Source organism: Amblyomma maculatum, chromosome 2 (genome assembly GCF_055883805.1).
Source record: "Amblyomma maculatum isolate TAMU_Amacu chromosome 2, ASM5588380v1, whole genome shotgun sequence".
NCBI lineage: Eukaryota > Metazoa > Arthropoda > Arachnida > Ixodida > Ixodidae > Amblyomma > Amblyomma maculatum.
Window position 1 is genome coordinate 197,850,684 of NC_139345.1, and position 16,342 is coordinate 197,867,025.

The 16,342-nt window shown below is 45.9% G+C and overlaps 1 protein-coding gene across 1 annotated transcript in view; it reads right to left on the reverse strand.

The window, feature by feature from the left end:
- Window positions 1-16,342, reverse strand: part of LOC146200875 (endothelin-converting enzyme 1-like) — a 182,286-nt gene that overhangs the window by 71,581 nt on the left and 94,363 nt on the right. The window contains exon 5 of the mRNA XM_084592984.1: window positions 3,563-3,802. Within this exon, the coding sequence (XP_084449110.1) occupies window positions 3,563-3,802 (240 nt within the window). The remainder of the gene's footprint in view (window positions 1-3,562; window positions 3,803-16,342) is intronic.

The following is a 16,342-nucleotide window of genomic DNA, read 5'->3' on the forward strand; positions in this document are numbered from 1 at the left end:
TTCTGTAGCGAGATCCTGAACTCTTCTGCCCTCCCCCTCACCGCTAATTCGTTGATGGGTTTCTTTCTTACTAATCTATTGCGTTCCTTCTTCAGATTTAGGCTAATTCGGGACCTCACCATCCTGTGGTCACTACATCGAACTTTCCCGATTACCTCTACATCCTGCACAATGGCGGGGGTTGAACACATTATGAAGTCGATTTCATTTTTAGTCTCTCCGTTAGGACTTTTCCATGTCCATTTTCGGTTCTTCCGTTTGCTGAAGAAGGTATTCATGATTCGTAAGTTATTGCGCTCTGCAAACTCAACTAGTAACTCCCCCCTGCTATTCCTAGAACCAATGCCATAGTCACCTACTGCCTTGCCTCCTGCCTGTTTTTTCCCTACCTTGGCATTGAAGTCGCCCATTAGTACAGTATACTGCGTCTTTACTTTTCGCATTGCCGATTCTACATCTTCATAGAAGCTTTCAACTGCCTGGTCATCATAACTACATGTAGGTGCATAGGCCTGTGCAATAGGGTGCAGCGGTGGCGTAGCGGTAGAACATCCGCCTCGCATGCAAGAGGACCGGGGCTCAAATCCCGGTGCCGCGCAATTCTCCACCGGATGACAAAAAAAAAATCCGCGTGACGATGGAATTGCATATACAGGTTTGGGGTGCGACCTGATGCCGGTGAACACCTCCGGCAAAGCACTCCCTCACCAGAACAGGAGTTGGCCACCCTGGTGCAGTAATTGGCCACAACCTCCTATGATAAGCTCCATAAAACCTCGGCCCTCAGTCACCAGCGGCTGCGGAACAACTGACCACGGCGGCGGTCAGACCTGTGACGCAGCAGGGGGTGCTAAGAAAGCCTGGCTCCGCTGGACAGGCCGCCATTGGAAACTGACCCTGGCAACGTTTAATGCTAGAACCCTAGCTAGTGAAGCTAGTTTAGCAGTGCTGTTAGAGGAACTAGACGGCATGAAATGGGATGTCATAGGGCTTAGTGAGGTTAGGAGGCCGAATGAGGCATATACTGTACTGAAGGATGGGCATGTACTGTGTTATCGAGGTTTACCAGAGAGGCGACTACTAGGAGTAGGTTTCCTTGTCAATAAGTATATAGCGGGTAATATAGATGAATTCTATACTATTAATGAGAGGGTTGCAGGCATCGTAATTAGGATTAATAAGCGGTATAAACTGAAGATTGTACAGGCAGTGGGTATAGTCCGGCATATTATGATGATGATGACGGAAACTGCGTTAACCGCATGAAAAGCGTGCTCTGACGGGCTGCATTGTGAATCGGTGTGAGTGCGTGAAGCCCGTTTGGGCAAAGTATCTAATTTGGACTTACGACAGTGATAAGTATATAAAAAGACCGCATTGAAAGACACATTTATGCATGCTATAAGTGACAAAACCACTGTCACCGGTATTGGATCCGAAATTTCTTAATGATGTACGCTTTCCTGGCCTACCTGGTCCATCACGGTTGTCGAATGTCCAGTAGATATCAATTTCTGGGCTGATGCCACATGGAGGCAGCGCATAGACATCAGACACGTAGCGCATCTTACACGCGCAAGCCTACAGTAGTTAAGCCGCTGCTGTCTTGCCGATGATCGAAAACATGGTTGGCAGCCTAAACATCATATGCCGGGAATGCCTCAATAACTTTTGCTATTATCGCGCACTTAAGTGGCCAGTTTCCGGAAAGGGTTTCAGCCAAAGACCAGGCTCGACAACTCCGATATTTGGTAGTGTGATGAACTGCCCACAATCAAGGTTTTTGTAAAATAAACCCCACTTTATTGTAACGCCAAATTTGGGGCTAATATAAGGCAAGCCAATTTACTACAAACATGTAATAGAGTGAACTTAACCCGTGTGACCGTCAAATTGGTTGGAAGTTTACCAGAATTCATATATTTCATGCAGAATTTTTCAATACGGAGGTGTGCACCAAAGCAAGAACTCAGCTCTAGGTTCTAGGTTAAGATGAACTCCTTCTGCTCATCTGCACATGTAATCCGAGACACGTCAAAAGGAAACCACGTGGACATGCAATGTACATAGCCGGGATGGGGCGAAATATGAACATAACAAAACCGAGCAGGGAGCCTGCGAAGCCGTCAAGCGTAGGCTTTCAATGCTGTGAATTTTGTCGTACAAAATTTAATGCTCTAAAATGTGGTTGCAGGGTATGATGCTGATATACGGGCACTATGTGTTGAAATGCGTCAAAGATTCAATAAAGTTGCTGATGCTCGTTTAATATGTTTTAGAACACATCAATGCAGGCAGGCTAAGTATCCACAGAAATTGTTTTAATACATGCTTCTATGTGATCGGTGTTAGATCTGCACTATCTAGCAAGTCGCCTTCACTCGCTGTAAACCCTTGCGTGCTCCTTCTTCCTTCGCATTTTATTCATTGCAGTGCATTTACAGTCCTGAGTGTTCGCTCATGTAATCATGCATAGCCATTTATCTTCAACTTGGAGACTTGTATTCACATTTTCTTTCTCGCACAGAAGGAAATGAATTCATTGTACATACCTTTATTATCACGAATTTTATGTGTGTTTATTAGTATTTCTGTACAGATTGGGCTTTTTTCATTTGAAGTAGTGTGTCTGGTTGCATGATGCCTACTGCTGCTGCTGTAGAGAGGACGAGGACGTTTCAAGCCGCGGCTGCAGCGCTTTGCCTCGCCTCCCCCATCATTGATGGAAATAAATGGAATAGTAATAATATTATTTTTTCAATAAAATTAATCCGTGCTCCACATTGTTCTGGTATGGCTCCAGTAGGCATTGTTTGCTTCTAAATACATTTAGAAGTGTGCGCGCTATGAAATATGTAATATCCACACATCGTTTTACTTAAGGACGTCATATGACAGGTACCAGCGCTGGCAGAAAGTTATGTGGGCGGTTGAGGTTAAGAAGTTCGCATGGGTCAAGTGGATGCAGCTAGCACAGAACCGGGTTAATTGGAGAAATATGGGAGAGGCCTTCGCTCTGCAGTTGGTATAGTCAGGCTGATGATGATGATGATCAGTGAAGGTCCCATCTTCTTTCTACCCTCATGTCTCCGTTACTGCGCTGTTTTTGTTTAATGACAGGTATACGTGAATAAATAGCACTGATACATTGAAATCTGTTATGTAGCTACTTGCACATGTGGTAGCTCGATAGAGGCTTCTCTGATCAAGCATCAGAGAAAGTGCAAAAAATTTCTTGTGACTTTGCTCATGCCGCTAAGAGAAACGCGACATAAATAATTTAAGCGATTAGATAATAATTCATGTAAGGGGATGTATCCTATATCAAACCAAGACCGGCAGCATAACCAGGAAGCAAGCGCTCTCCACGTTAGATAAAATAATTCGGACTTTTGAATTCACTTCTATTCTACAGTCGACTTATAACACGTTCTACTCTGCTGGATTTAATTTTGGCTTCAAACTGCCTTTATGCTTCATTATTTTGCTCAATTTACCCCGCAATGCGTAGGCGAAGGTGTTTTTCTTGGATATAAGTGACTGACGGAATCAATGGCCGAACCTGCGCCAATCCTCGAGCGATGAGTGCTCCAAGACCAGCGAAGTTTACCGCCCCAGGTGCCGTCGTGTGGAAGTTCGGCATGAACATGTCGCGCACAGGTACGAGCAGCGTGTCAGTGTCGTCATTGAAGCGGACGCCGTGCCAAAGCGGGTTGTAGGAATAGACGTCCGCGTAGCCCTGGGGGTAGACGAGGCGTACACGCATCGCCTCCAGGGTTCCTCGCCACGAGGTGAGAAAATCCTGCGATGACCGAAAGGGTGCTATGTGCACTGGCATAAACACTCAGATGTGTAGCGCTCTCATCACCGAGCATTTTTTTTTACCTCGGCAACCCCCATAGGAGGCCTGAGGAGAAACACAGCTGGGTTTGATGTGTGTCTCTTTCGCATTTGGAGCCATTATGCAATGCCTAAAGGTCTGTAGCTTATGCAAAGAAATAATTATGCTGCTTTGTGTAAAGATCACTTTCCCTCGGTTATTAAGACATTTTATCTTCTAGGAAATCTTAAGACCTCTTAACATAGATAGCACTAACCATTGACTCAATATTGGAATGCGAAACGGTCCTATGCACAGCCCTTCGGTACAAAACACACTTCCTGTATTAGGCGGATGGTTTGTGATTTCTGGGAGGACCTAATATATATGCAGCCTGGATATTTTTTTGTTCAATTAAAAGGGTTTGAAGTTACTTTTCAATCTAATAAATTGAAACCTTTCAAACTACTCCACCTCTGCACAGAGCTAAATGTTTAATAAATACAAGCTAACAGATTCTTCTGCTAAGCTACTTCTAAGGCTAACAATCTAGCTCTCAAAACCGCCAAAGTAGAGCGTTCGAAGTTCATGTATCAGCTCCTTCACAAGGAGATTAACATAGATACTACAAGGTAAACCTGGATATGGTAAAACCACGATCCTACACAAGACATAAACACTCAAAAACACCACTCACGAAGCAATTATTTTGTACACCAAGCAACTATTTCGTACTGACTGCTTCAGATTTTCATATTTCCCAATACCAATAAGAGAATGGATATAGCCTAGATTCATCGATTCTTAACAGGACATCAATTCATACCTTTGGTACCTATGCCATTGTTATTTTCTCGGAGTTTGTTTGCTCTGTCGTTTTCTTTTAATTTTGAAAAGTGTAAATATTAGGAATGTGTGTATTTGTAAACCCATTACCTGCTCTCGTGCTTTACTACACTGTTGCCAATCCTGGCCCATTAAAATGTGTTAGATGTACTAGACAATTTTAGATATACCCTTCCTGCAATAAGACTAGATTGGATTGGAAATATTTGTAATTAATTAAAGAAATGAAATAAAATAAATAAATTCACATAACATAATTGATGTTTCATTTTCTCTCATTTCACCAAATATACGTCTGAAGTCTGCAGCGATTATAGGTTGCTTTGTTCATCTGCGGCAGCGGCGGAGAGAAACACGTGCTCGCCTACGGACTGTCATTTAAGAAAATTGATGCCATCACAATCGCATGACTTACAGAACACTGTAATCAAATGTCTTAAACTTTACAGACACTACAAAACAATAAGGTAGGTACACCGCCGGGTCAAGCGCGGTTACCGAACCTGACACGAAATGCGGTGCCCGGTTATTACAATGCTTGGTACTGTGATGGATAGCTGCAGCCAGCTGTTCAGTGATGCAGTGGTTAATGAAAGGATCGCATAACTTTATATATTTCTGCGGGAACAGCACGCACGTGCGCCGTATATTGGTACCATTTTAGATATATCATAGTCCGATCCGAGACTTAGTACGTGATTAGCTACCGATGGCTCCCCTGCCTATGCGCAGATCGCCTTGAGGACGCCGGATGTCTTATGCTGACCGGCAACGCGCAATTTTTCGCATTCGAACTAATCAATGTGTGTGCACTTGCGGCGCTCGGTGGCAGACCACGGCAGCGAATCACGATATTCTGTAAGTTGCTAGCAGCACTTCCGCCAAAGCCACGACTCCGCCGCGCCATATGAGCCTTGCCAGTGCTGCAATACATGGTACATTCTGGCACTAGCTATGCAAAAAAAAAAAAAAAACACAAAAAAGCCCTTATTCTGGAAGTTCTTTTAATTATTAGGTCTTGGGCAATCGAATGTCAAAAGTGTATCCGCTTTAACGATTGCTAACTCGCAGCATACCGCAAGTAGAAATGACAGCTGCGACTTAAACTCCTTCTCAAAGCACAAAAGCAATTACCGCCTTGCGACATAGATCTTCCGATCTTATGTCCTGCTATCTGCCAATACCTCGCAGAGGTCAGCGATGTCATCACTTCATTTTAAGTAGTAGCATTCACCGAAAATCAGTGGAATGTGTAAGTTCTTTACGTATACGCTCTCGAATTTCAAAACCCTGCTCGCCTTTTTTCAAGTACGTAGAAACTGAGGTCTCGTGTCCCCCAGAATGACACCTCCCGCCTCACTTGGTAAAGGTGCCGATGCGGCAAGGTTATCCGGTGCTGCGATCGTGGCGAATTTGTCGTCGACTTGCCGGAGCGTCTGGGGTCGTACCCATTTCTACGTCCTGCGTAGCAACAAGCTGCGCAAACCATGCTCCCGTAACAGGTTGCTGTTGCAACACAACGAGGTCGGGTGGTGCTCGGAAGCTTTATAAGAGAGCCTTCCGAACACAGTCTAGACTGTGCTCAATTTAACGCGTTTTTATTGACACAATTTCAAGTGAATGCATGTCTCCTGTGCTTTATGGTGGGCTTTTTATGTTATTCATTATTTTCTTAGGCTTTTTATGCAATTCGTTATTAACGCGAAAGAGTTACTTTCCTATGCTCACAAATTTCTGTCCGTAGACCGTGTCCGCAGGCCGCGTCCGCAAAATCGTGTCTGCAGCAGTTGCAAGTAATTGAGAAGTGGCAGAGGTTAACGAGTGGTGTCAATCGATAGAGGCTGATGCAATGTTGCTCCAGAAAGAATAATTAGGCCAATTCGTCATTAGGCAAATATTTACTGGCGAAAAATGTAAAAGTTGTCCGCAGCAGTTATGAGTAACTGAGAAGTGGTAGAGGTTAAAGAGTTGTGTCAATGAATAGAGGGTGACGTAATGTGTGTGAGAAATATTAATTAGACTAACAAACAAATTGGGTAATTAATCAGAGGCAAACATGCGAAATTGTGTCCGCAGCAGTTGTGAGTAATTGAAATACCGTAGAGCTTAATGAGCTCTGTCTATCGATAGAGGGTGACGTAATGTGAGCAAAAAATTATCAGGCTAATAAGTTGATTAGGTAATAAATTTGAGGCAAAAAATTAAAAAGTAAGGGCGAAAATGGTCTCAGCTTATAGCTTGGCGCCTTACTTGAATGTATCAGTTACAAAAGTAGGTAATTAAATCAGTCAATTAAGGTGACGTCAACAATATGGCGTCATGCAACCGGAAGTAGTGCCGAAAAAGGGCATAGGAAGGGATTGCCGCACAATTTGTAAGTACCAAAGTCTAAAGTGAATAAACAAGAAGTGAATTAATGTGACGTAGATGATGTGACGTCACGCAACCGGAAGTAGATCCGGATAAAGGCATAGGAAGGGATTGGCCAAAATTTGCAAAATCATGTCTGCAGCAGTTGTGAGTAATCCAGATGTCATAGAGGTTAATGAGTGGTGTTAATCGATAGAGGATGGTGTAATGTGTGCGAAAAATAATTAGGCCGAAAGGTTAGTCAGGTAATTATTTAGAGCAAAAAATCTAAAACTTAAAGGCGAAAATGTTCTCATTAGCGAATGGCTTGGCGCCACATTTGAATCTATTGTCATGTGGTGGTGACAAGGTCGATAGCACAAATGAAGATTCGGTGATCGCACTCAAGAAACTCTTTATTGGGCTGACTTGCACCCGCAAAAGAGCTAAGCAACTCGGCAGCGGCGATAGCAGCAAACATGCTCGTCGATAGTCGAACTAAGAATGCCCGTCGCACACGTCAACGCTCATTTTAAAGGCTGCTCAGAACCATCTGTGAATCGTCGCCAGCTGTTACCAGCACAACCTGGAGCATTGTAGAAACATACGCGAGTGTTTGGAATCTTCGAGACAGATCTCGGCGCATCTTGCGCGACAACGAAAGTGATAAAGGTGCTTCTCGCAACATCGGGCATTAAGAAAGAAAGAATAAAGAACTGATACGCGATCCAGAATCACAGTGACAAGACCGCATGCTTGCGGCTGCCAAAAAAAAAAAACAAATACAGGTTTGTAGGTCTCGCGGTATTACTCCCCCCTTAAAAAAACAGTCTAAATGTTCAAAATAAACAAAGCAACTTAACTAAAACATTACAAAATACATCACGGATTCTTTAACGCGCGTAATAAGGCTTCAGACGAACAACATATACGATTTCAGGGCGCGCGCGTCATCGTTGTGATGCTGTCGTACCATGGGAAATGACTTCATAGTCGAGTTGTCCGACGCGGCGAAGGATTTTTTATGGCCCAAAGTATCGACGCAGTAGCCTTTCACCTAGCCCACGGCGGAGAATTGGAGTCCAAACCCACACTTGGTTTCCTGGATTCTACTCAGCGTGGCGTCATCGTAAGTTATATCGTCGGGTGTCGGTGTGCTGTTGGTCTTTAATACACAGCCGTGCGAGTCGTCGGGCTTCCTCTGCACGCTGCAGGTAGGCGGCGACGTCAAAGTTGTCCTCGTTGGTTATGTGCGGCAGCATTGCGTCGACCGTCGTTGTGAACTCCCTGCCGTACACAAGCATGAACGCCTCCTGGACTGCCGTGTTATACGCGAAGATCATGTACGGCAAGATGGCGTCCCAGGTCTTGTGTTCAGCGTCGACGTACATGGCGATCATGTCAGCGATCGTTTTTTTTCAGGCGCTCCGTAAGGCCATTGGTCCGGGGATGGTACGCAGTTCTTCGTTGATGGCTTGTATGACTATTCCAGGATGGCTCCCGTCAACTCTGCCTAAAAGCCGTTCCCCTGTCCGTGATGAGCACTTCTGGGGCGCCGTGGCGCCAGAGAATTTGTTCGGCAGAACATTTGCCGACTTCTGCCGCGGTTCCTTTGGGTAGTGGCTTTGCTTCGACGTAACGGATAAGGTAGTCAGTGACCACGATGATCCACCTGTTACCCATAGACGAAGATGGATAGGGGCCGAGGATATCCCTCCCAACTTATTGAAAGGGCAGGGTTGGGGGCGGAATCGGTTTTAGTAGCCCTGCTGGTCTGATCGGCGGCGTCTTGCGTCGTTGGAACTCACGACATGTTTTCACGTAGTGGGCAACTTCGGCAGGCAGTCGCGGTCAGTAGTACTTCTCCTGGATTCCACGCAGGGTGCGCGTAAAGCCGAGAGTACCTGGTGGGGGCTCATCGTGCAGCACCTGCAGAATTTCCTGACGGACGTTTTTAGGCACACCAAGAAGCTGCGCGGTCCTGTTGTGTGCCAAGTTCTTCACGAGGAGCCCATTGCTTAACGCGAACGATGATAAATGTCACCTGAACACAGCAGGAGGGCAAGCGGTCTTTTCTTCTAAGTAATCAGCTAGCGCTTCCAGCTCAGGGTCTGATCGCTGTTGTTTTGCGAAACTTCTGGCGCTTACCAGTCCCAAAAAGTCGTCTTCGTCATCTTATTTCACTGGCGCATTAATGGAAGCTCGTGACAAGCAGTCTGGATCAGAGTGTTTGCGGCCTGACTTGTAGATGACTGTGATGTCGAATTCTTGAAGACGTAGGCTCCATCGGGCAAGGCGGCCGGATGGGTCTTTTAAATTTTCCAGCCAGCAGAGCGCGTGGTTATCGCTCACCGTGAATGGTCGGCCGTATAAGTAGGGGCGGAACTTTGAAGCGGCCCAGATGATCGCAAGGCACTCCTTCGCGGTGGTTGAGTAATCGGCTTCGGTTTTCGAAAGGGACCTGCTAGCGTAGGTGATTATTTTCTCCTGTCCGGCATTCTTCTGAATGAGAACGGCGCCTAGCCCCAGACTGCTCGCGTCGGTATTTATCTAAGTCTAGGCGTTCTCATTAAAGTGGCCTAGAACAGGAAGGGGACTGTAGACGGCGCTTAAGTTCCTCGAAGGCTTCCGCTTGCGGTGCTTCCCATTGAAATGGCCGCTTGCCTTTGTAAGCGGCGTCAAAGGTTCGGCGAGGCGTGAAAATGTCTTGACGAATGGTCGGTAATATGCGCACAGTCTGAGGATTCGGCGCACAGCTTTCTGATCACCGGTCTTTGGAAACTGTTTGATTGCTGCTGTTTTCAGTGGTGAGATGGCGAACTCCCTCCTTGCTGACGATATAACCCAAAAACAACATCTCCCCGTAGGCGAAGTGACACGTTCCTGCTTTCAACCTTAAACCTGAGGACTTGATTGCGTCACGTACTGTTCGAAGCATTCTAAGATGTCCTTCAAAGTTCAAAAGGGAAGACGACAATGTCGTCTAAGCACACTAGACAAATTTGCCACTTTAAGCCAGCCAACAACGCTGAAACATCGCTAGTGCAAAGCAGAGGCTGAATGGCATTACCTTCAACTCGCAGAGCCCGTCTAGTGTGTTAAACGCGGTCTCTTTCGTCGACCTCAATTTGCCAGTACCCGTTCTTCAGGTCTATCGACGAGAAGTACTTAGCGTTACAGAGCTGGTCCAGTCTGCCGTCGATGCGGGGAAGATGGTAGACAGCCTTCTTCGTTATGCTATTCAAGCGACGGTAATCAACGCAGAAGCGAAGTGTGCCGTCTTTCTTCTTGACCAAAACGACTGGTGCCGCCCAGGGGCTGTTCGATGGCTGGATCACGTCATCACGCAGCATTTCCTCAACTTGATCGCGTGTGGCCTGGCGTTCTCACGGCGATGCACAATAGGGGCTTTGACGTAGCGGTCGAGCGTTTCGTCCGTGATGATGCGATGCTTTGCCACTGGAGTTTGTTCGCACCTTCGATGCTGCAGACAAGGACTTGCTGTAGTTTTCAAGAAGAGTGCGAATCCGGTCTTGTCTGTCGCGGGGGAGCGCGGGGTTATTGTCGAAAGTGGGCTGCTTGGCTCGGTTGGGTGCATGGTCTTCAAGTTGGCTGGGCAGGATGAAGACGTCTGGGGTGTCCGCTACCTCGTCAAGAAAAGCAATCGCCATGCCCTGGTTCAGGTGCCGGTATTCGTCAGTGTAGTTCGGGACGAGCACATAAGCGTGTCCATGACGGAAACAGACGATGCCTTTTGCGATGCCAAGTCCTGTAATATCTGTAACAACTGTTTCCTCCCGGGATTTTGACTTCTTTTGTAACCACAGGGACGATGACGCTTAATCGGGGCTGTACGGTCAATTCTACGTCGAGGACGTTAAGAGCAACGTGATGCATCGAAGTTCTCTTAGCAGGTAACGCTTTTTCGGTCGAGAGCTCGATGAGTTTTTATCGGAGGTCGATGGTTGCGCAATGTTCGTTCTGAAAATCCAAGCCCAGAATCACGTCACGGGAACAGTGCTGTAGGACGACGAAGCCGGTTGGGTAGGTACGTCCATTTACTGTAGTCATTGCGGTGCACCTCCCCGATGGCGTAATAAGGTTACCACCAGCGGTGCGGATTAACGGGTCATCCCAAGTGGTCGTCACCTTCATGAGCTGGGCGACGAAAGCTCCACTGATGACAGAGTAGTTGGCTCCATTGTCCACAAGGGCGGTAACTGTGCGTCCGTCGACAGCAACCTCAAGGTCGTTTGTTTGCGTCCTAGTATTGCACGTTGGCTTCGGTGTTCGATCTCTGCTTCGTCTCATGCTGAGGTCGCGGCCGGTGCACACTATCATCACGTCGCTGTCCGGCGATGCCAACTTGAAGTCTGGTTGGGATCTCTTCGACGTTCTCGTCTTGTGGATCGGCAATTTAATGACTGCGTCGTCGTGACCCGTCGTAGGCGATGGGTGATGTCCATGGTTTCATTGTGAAGTAATCTCAACTCCAAAGGTTGCTATATTTCGTTTCCCCTGCAAACGCTTGGGGACCTTCCACGCACGCTGTCATCGTAGTTACGGCGTGGCGACGCAATGCGGGCCCTGTACGGCGATGGTACCTTAACCGACGGCTTGGTGGCGCAATCTCACCGCTACGCAGATAGTTGTCGATTTTGTGCGGTTGTTCACCTGGGCTTGGTCATGGAGCGTCGACTGCAAATCCGCGGAGACCGATTCGCCGGTATGGGCACTGGCTCAGAATGTGGCCGACCTCACCGCAGTTTAAGCATAATGACCGGTTGTTCGCACCTCCAGGCATCGCACTTCCTAGGGTTTGGAGATCATTGATAAACTTGGAGGCTGGAGGCCAAGGGGCTACTTTCGGGAGCAGGATGGTAGTGACGACGGCTTAGGAGGTCGCGTTGGCTTGGAAGGCCACGTCGGAATGCAGGACGATGTAAGGCAGCAGAATAGCTCATCACACTACTGCTTCTTGTAGTGAAGCCGTCGCTTGGGGAACGCCCAGTGCCTGCTAGATTTCTTGACAAACGACGTCCGCGAGCGTTGCCATCTGGGGTTGTTGCGATGATGGCAGCAATCGGCGGAGCTCCTCTCGCACGATTTCCCGGATGAGGTCTCGAAGGTTTACTCCGCTTGCAGATGCGCTGGGGTACTGGCTTGAGTAGTCTTGTTGAAGTGGTCGCTCGTAGTGACGCATCCGGGTGTGCAAACGTCTTCTTGATGATAGACGCTTCTGTTTCGAATTCTGCCATTGTTTTGGCGGATTTCTGACCAGCCTTGCAAAAAGAGACTCTTACGCCTCGCATTAAAATTTCAGTTTCTCACCAACGATCATGTTAGGGTCGGCGCGGCGAAAGAGGCGCTTCGTTTTCCCTATGTAGGCCAAGACGGGCTCGTTTGGGAGTTGACGTCCTGAGTGGAGGAGGTCCTGAGCTATTTCTTTTCGGACAGAACTTGCAAAGGCCAAACTCTGTATTGAATATCTCCCAATCTTTTAAAGAATTCTCGTGATTTTCTAATCAAACTCGGGCATGTCTTTGAAAAACAAAGTAGACTTGCCAGAGTTACGCAGCGTCGTTCCAGCCATTGAATTTTGCCACACGGTCGAAAAGGTCCATCCAGTCGTCCGCATCTTTGCTAGGCAGTCCTTTGAAGATGTGAGGCTCCCTGGTCTGCACGAAGACGACCGGTGCTGTTGCGTGGGCCATTTCCAAAGTTGATGCCTTCCGGAGTCGAACTGGGTCAGGCAGCAGACCGTGTTCGGGTTGTAGACCTTAGCATCGGAGCTTTGCTGCCTCCGTGACCTGTAGACTGGTCCCCGAGGGCGACAGGGACAAGGCTGGGGTCTTCGCTTGAAGGATCAAAAGCAGCGCCTTCACCAGATGTCACTTGGTGGTGACAAGGTCGATGGCACAAATGAAGAGTCGGTGATTGCACTGAAGAAACTCCTTATTGGGCTGACTTGCACCTGTAAAAGAACTAAGCAAATCGACGGCGGCGATAGCAGCGAACATGCTCGTCGATTGTCGAACTAAAAATGCCCGTCGCATTCCTCAACGCTCAATTTAAAGGCTGCTCAGAACAATCTAGATAACGTCGCAGACTGCTACTAGCACAACATGGAACAGTGTAGAAGCATATACGCGAGTGATTGGCATCTTCGAGACAGAACTCGGCGCATCTTGCGCGACAACGAAACTGGTAAAAGTGCTTCTTGCAACATCGGGCATTAAGAAACAAAGAATACAGAACTGATACGCGATCCAGAATCAGGGTGATAAGGCCGCATGCCTGCGGCTGCCAAAGAACAAGAAATACAGCTTTGTATATTTCGCGGCAGTATCAAATACTACAGCAGTTAAATAAATCAGTCTATTAGGGTGGCGTCAAATATGCGACGTCACGCAACGTGCTTTCGAGCCAAAAGAGAGTATAGGAAGGGATCGGCGCGCAATTGGAAAGTACCAAACACTAAAGTAGTTAATTAAGACAGTCAATTAGGGTGACGTCAAACAGGTGACGTCACGCAACCGGACGTAGAGCTGAAAAAGGGCATAAGAAGGAATTGTGGCGCTATATGAAAGTACCGAAGACTAAAATGGGTGAGCAAGAAGTGAATTAATGTGACGTCAAGGATGTGACGTCACGCAACCGAAATCAGAGCCGAAAAAGCGCATACAAAGGGATTGACGCACAATTTGAAAGTACCAAAGACTAAATTGAACAAACAAGAAGTGAAATGATATGACGTAGAGGATGTGACGTCACGCGACCGCAAGTAGAACCAAAAAAGGGCATATAAAGTGGTTGGCGCGCTATTCGAAAGTACCAAATACAAAAATGGGTAACAAAGAACAGAATTAAGCAACTAGAATCAACCAACAGCAGCATCAATGCTTTCGTGCTTCTCCAATGCAGATTCTACAGTGCTCTTTAATTATTTTCTTGGTGATAGTACATAGATTGCGAATTATATCTGAAATATTGTGCGAGCTGCTTATTCTTGCAACAACGAAAATATTGCAGTAACCTGTCCTCAATAGGTGGCATCGAATAAATTGCTACACAAATAATTCAAAACTAAACAGCATTAAGACAGTTCATGATAGTGGCCGCCATCAATAAGGCAATGACATCGGATACTGGCCTCAATTTTGGCGGCGGGCGTAGAACAGGTTCAATAGCAAAGTTTCTGAATTCCACTTCAGGACAGATTGTCATCGAAACTGGCAGCAGAGCCACAATGAACCACAATGGCTGCAAACGTCGCTGTGTAATGCAGTTTTTCTTCCACAATGTCTTATTCAATTTGCTAATGTGGGAGGCTACTGCGCAAAAACAAAATGTTCAGAAGTTGATTGCCCTACGAAAGCGAGCCTTGCGTATGAATGAAAGCTATTACGAGCATCGTCTACATTTAGAGCAAGATTTCTTTTTCAAAATTATCTGTAATAAAGACTAATCAATTGGATCCTGCAACATGTCCAAACGAACAACTTTACAGCGTTGCAAACTGCTCGGCAGTGTATTGCTTCCCAACACATCGCCCGAGGACACATAGGGTGAGGACAAATTGTGAAAGGCAGTACGTACAGTTTTAAAGACCTTTTTTTAATTTATCGCATTGAAAACCTATTAGACTTTAAGAATCCAATTTCCAAAGAGCGCTCATGAATATATCACCGAGAGAAACTGAAGTTAATTTTATTTGTTTTATAGTACTTTGTTCATGCTGGTGACGTTTTATTACTGTTTCGTCGAACCTTTGTTTCCGCTAAAATGATGTCGCACTTTTACATCTGTATTATGACTTTATTGCGTCGTTATGTCTCGCGCTCGCTGTTACTGATACTTCCAATAGAAATATAATTTCTGACGTCTACCTCGCTTGTGGATTTATTTTTTCCTGAGCCGTTCTCGGGACATTCTATCATTTAGGGTATTGTATCAGAGGTCCAAAATAGTTCCTGATGCATCGGATTAACATATACATTGTTTAGTTACAAGTAATTTATGTTTGTAATTGTAGCTGTTCGTGATTCTGCTACCTGTGGGCCGAACTGCATAAGGAGCCTTTGTCAGGCTTCTAGCCTTTTCCCTTTGCTTCCATACTTTTAACCGAAATTCAGTTCAAGTAAATGCAGTGCAATACAAAATTCGTGAGTCCTTTAACGGACTTATTATTTCTCTAGATTATCCTTTTCCAAGATGAAATTTTGCAGAAGTATATTCTGTTGCCGCATAACCTAATGCGGATTAACACAATGAATACATTTTTCGCTGTCTATGTTGCGTTTTTATGGTTAGTGAGCTGTACTCGGTCTGCGCGAGGGTGAGAGGCTTTTCCATTCGTACCTCTTGAAAAACAAATATTCTTATTTCTTCAAGGATAGCCTATTTGTGTTATGGACAGGTGTGCACGAGGCAATGAAGCTGCCTTTGACATTATTTAATTAATTTAAAACGCACTGAAATGAGAGTGTATAAAAGGCTGTATTTTCGTCTGTATACTAAGTGAAAGTGGCACGGTGAGAGGTTCTTTATTTTTCTTTCCTTTTCATGCCTCAACATAATATATGTATACTAAGTGAAATGTCGATTAGTTTTTTTTATTATTCCTGCGAATCGAACCTCGATTATTTTCAGTAAATAAAAGAGGTCCGCTGTCTGTCCGACTTAACGGCACGGGATAACCTTTTATGCCGATCGCATTCTCCGAGGTGTACGGAGGACTGCGTCATAATATCATTAATAGACATGGGCTGTGGGCAGCTGCATAACATTTGGTATTGTCATTTTGTCATCAGTACCTTTCTCGTGCGCCACGCAGACATAAGTCGACATAAACCGTTCAGGAACTGTAACTCGGAGCTGGACGTTGCGCATTAGAAAACAAAGATGCATTTTTCACTTTAAACGTGTACTAATTCATATCAGTGTGTCCTTCGACACAAGACAAATGTAAAGTCTACTTCTTCAAAACTAACTACGACACTAAATTCCGGCTTCTTGACTATCTATTGAGGCGAAATACACAACAAGTGCAAAATATATTGGAAGTATCTATACATGCAACGAGTTTTCTGTTATCACACTAATCCGCAGCACATATAGGCAACATACGCGCATTTTCTCGCTTTTGCTAACATCAGTTCAGTTCAGTTCAGTTGTTCAGTCGTGTCCGACTCTTCGTGACCCTATGGACCATATCACGCCGCGCTTTCCGGTCTATCAATATCTTCCTAACATCACATAACTTCATATGCAGTGCCTCGAGGATGCCATCTAACCATCGCGTTCGCTGCCTACCTCTTCTCCGGT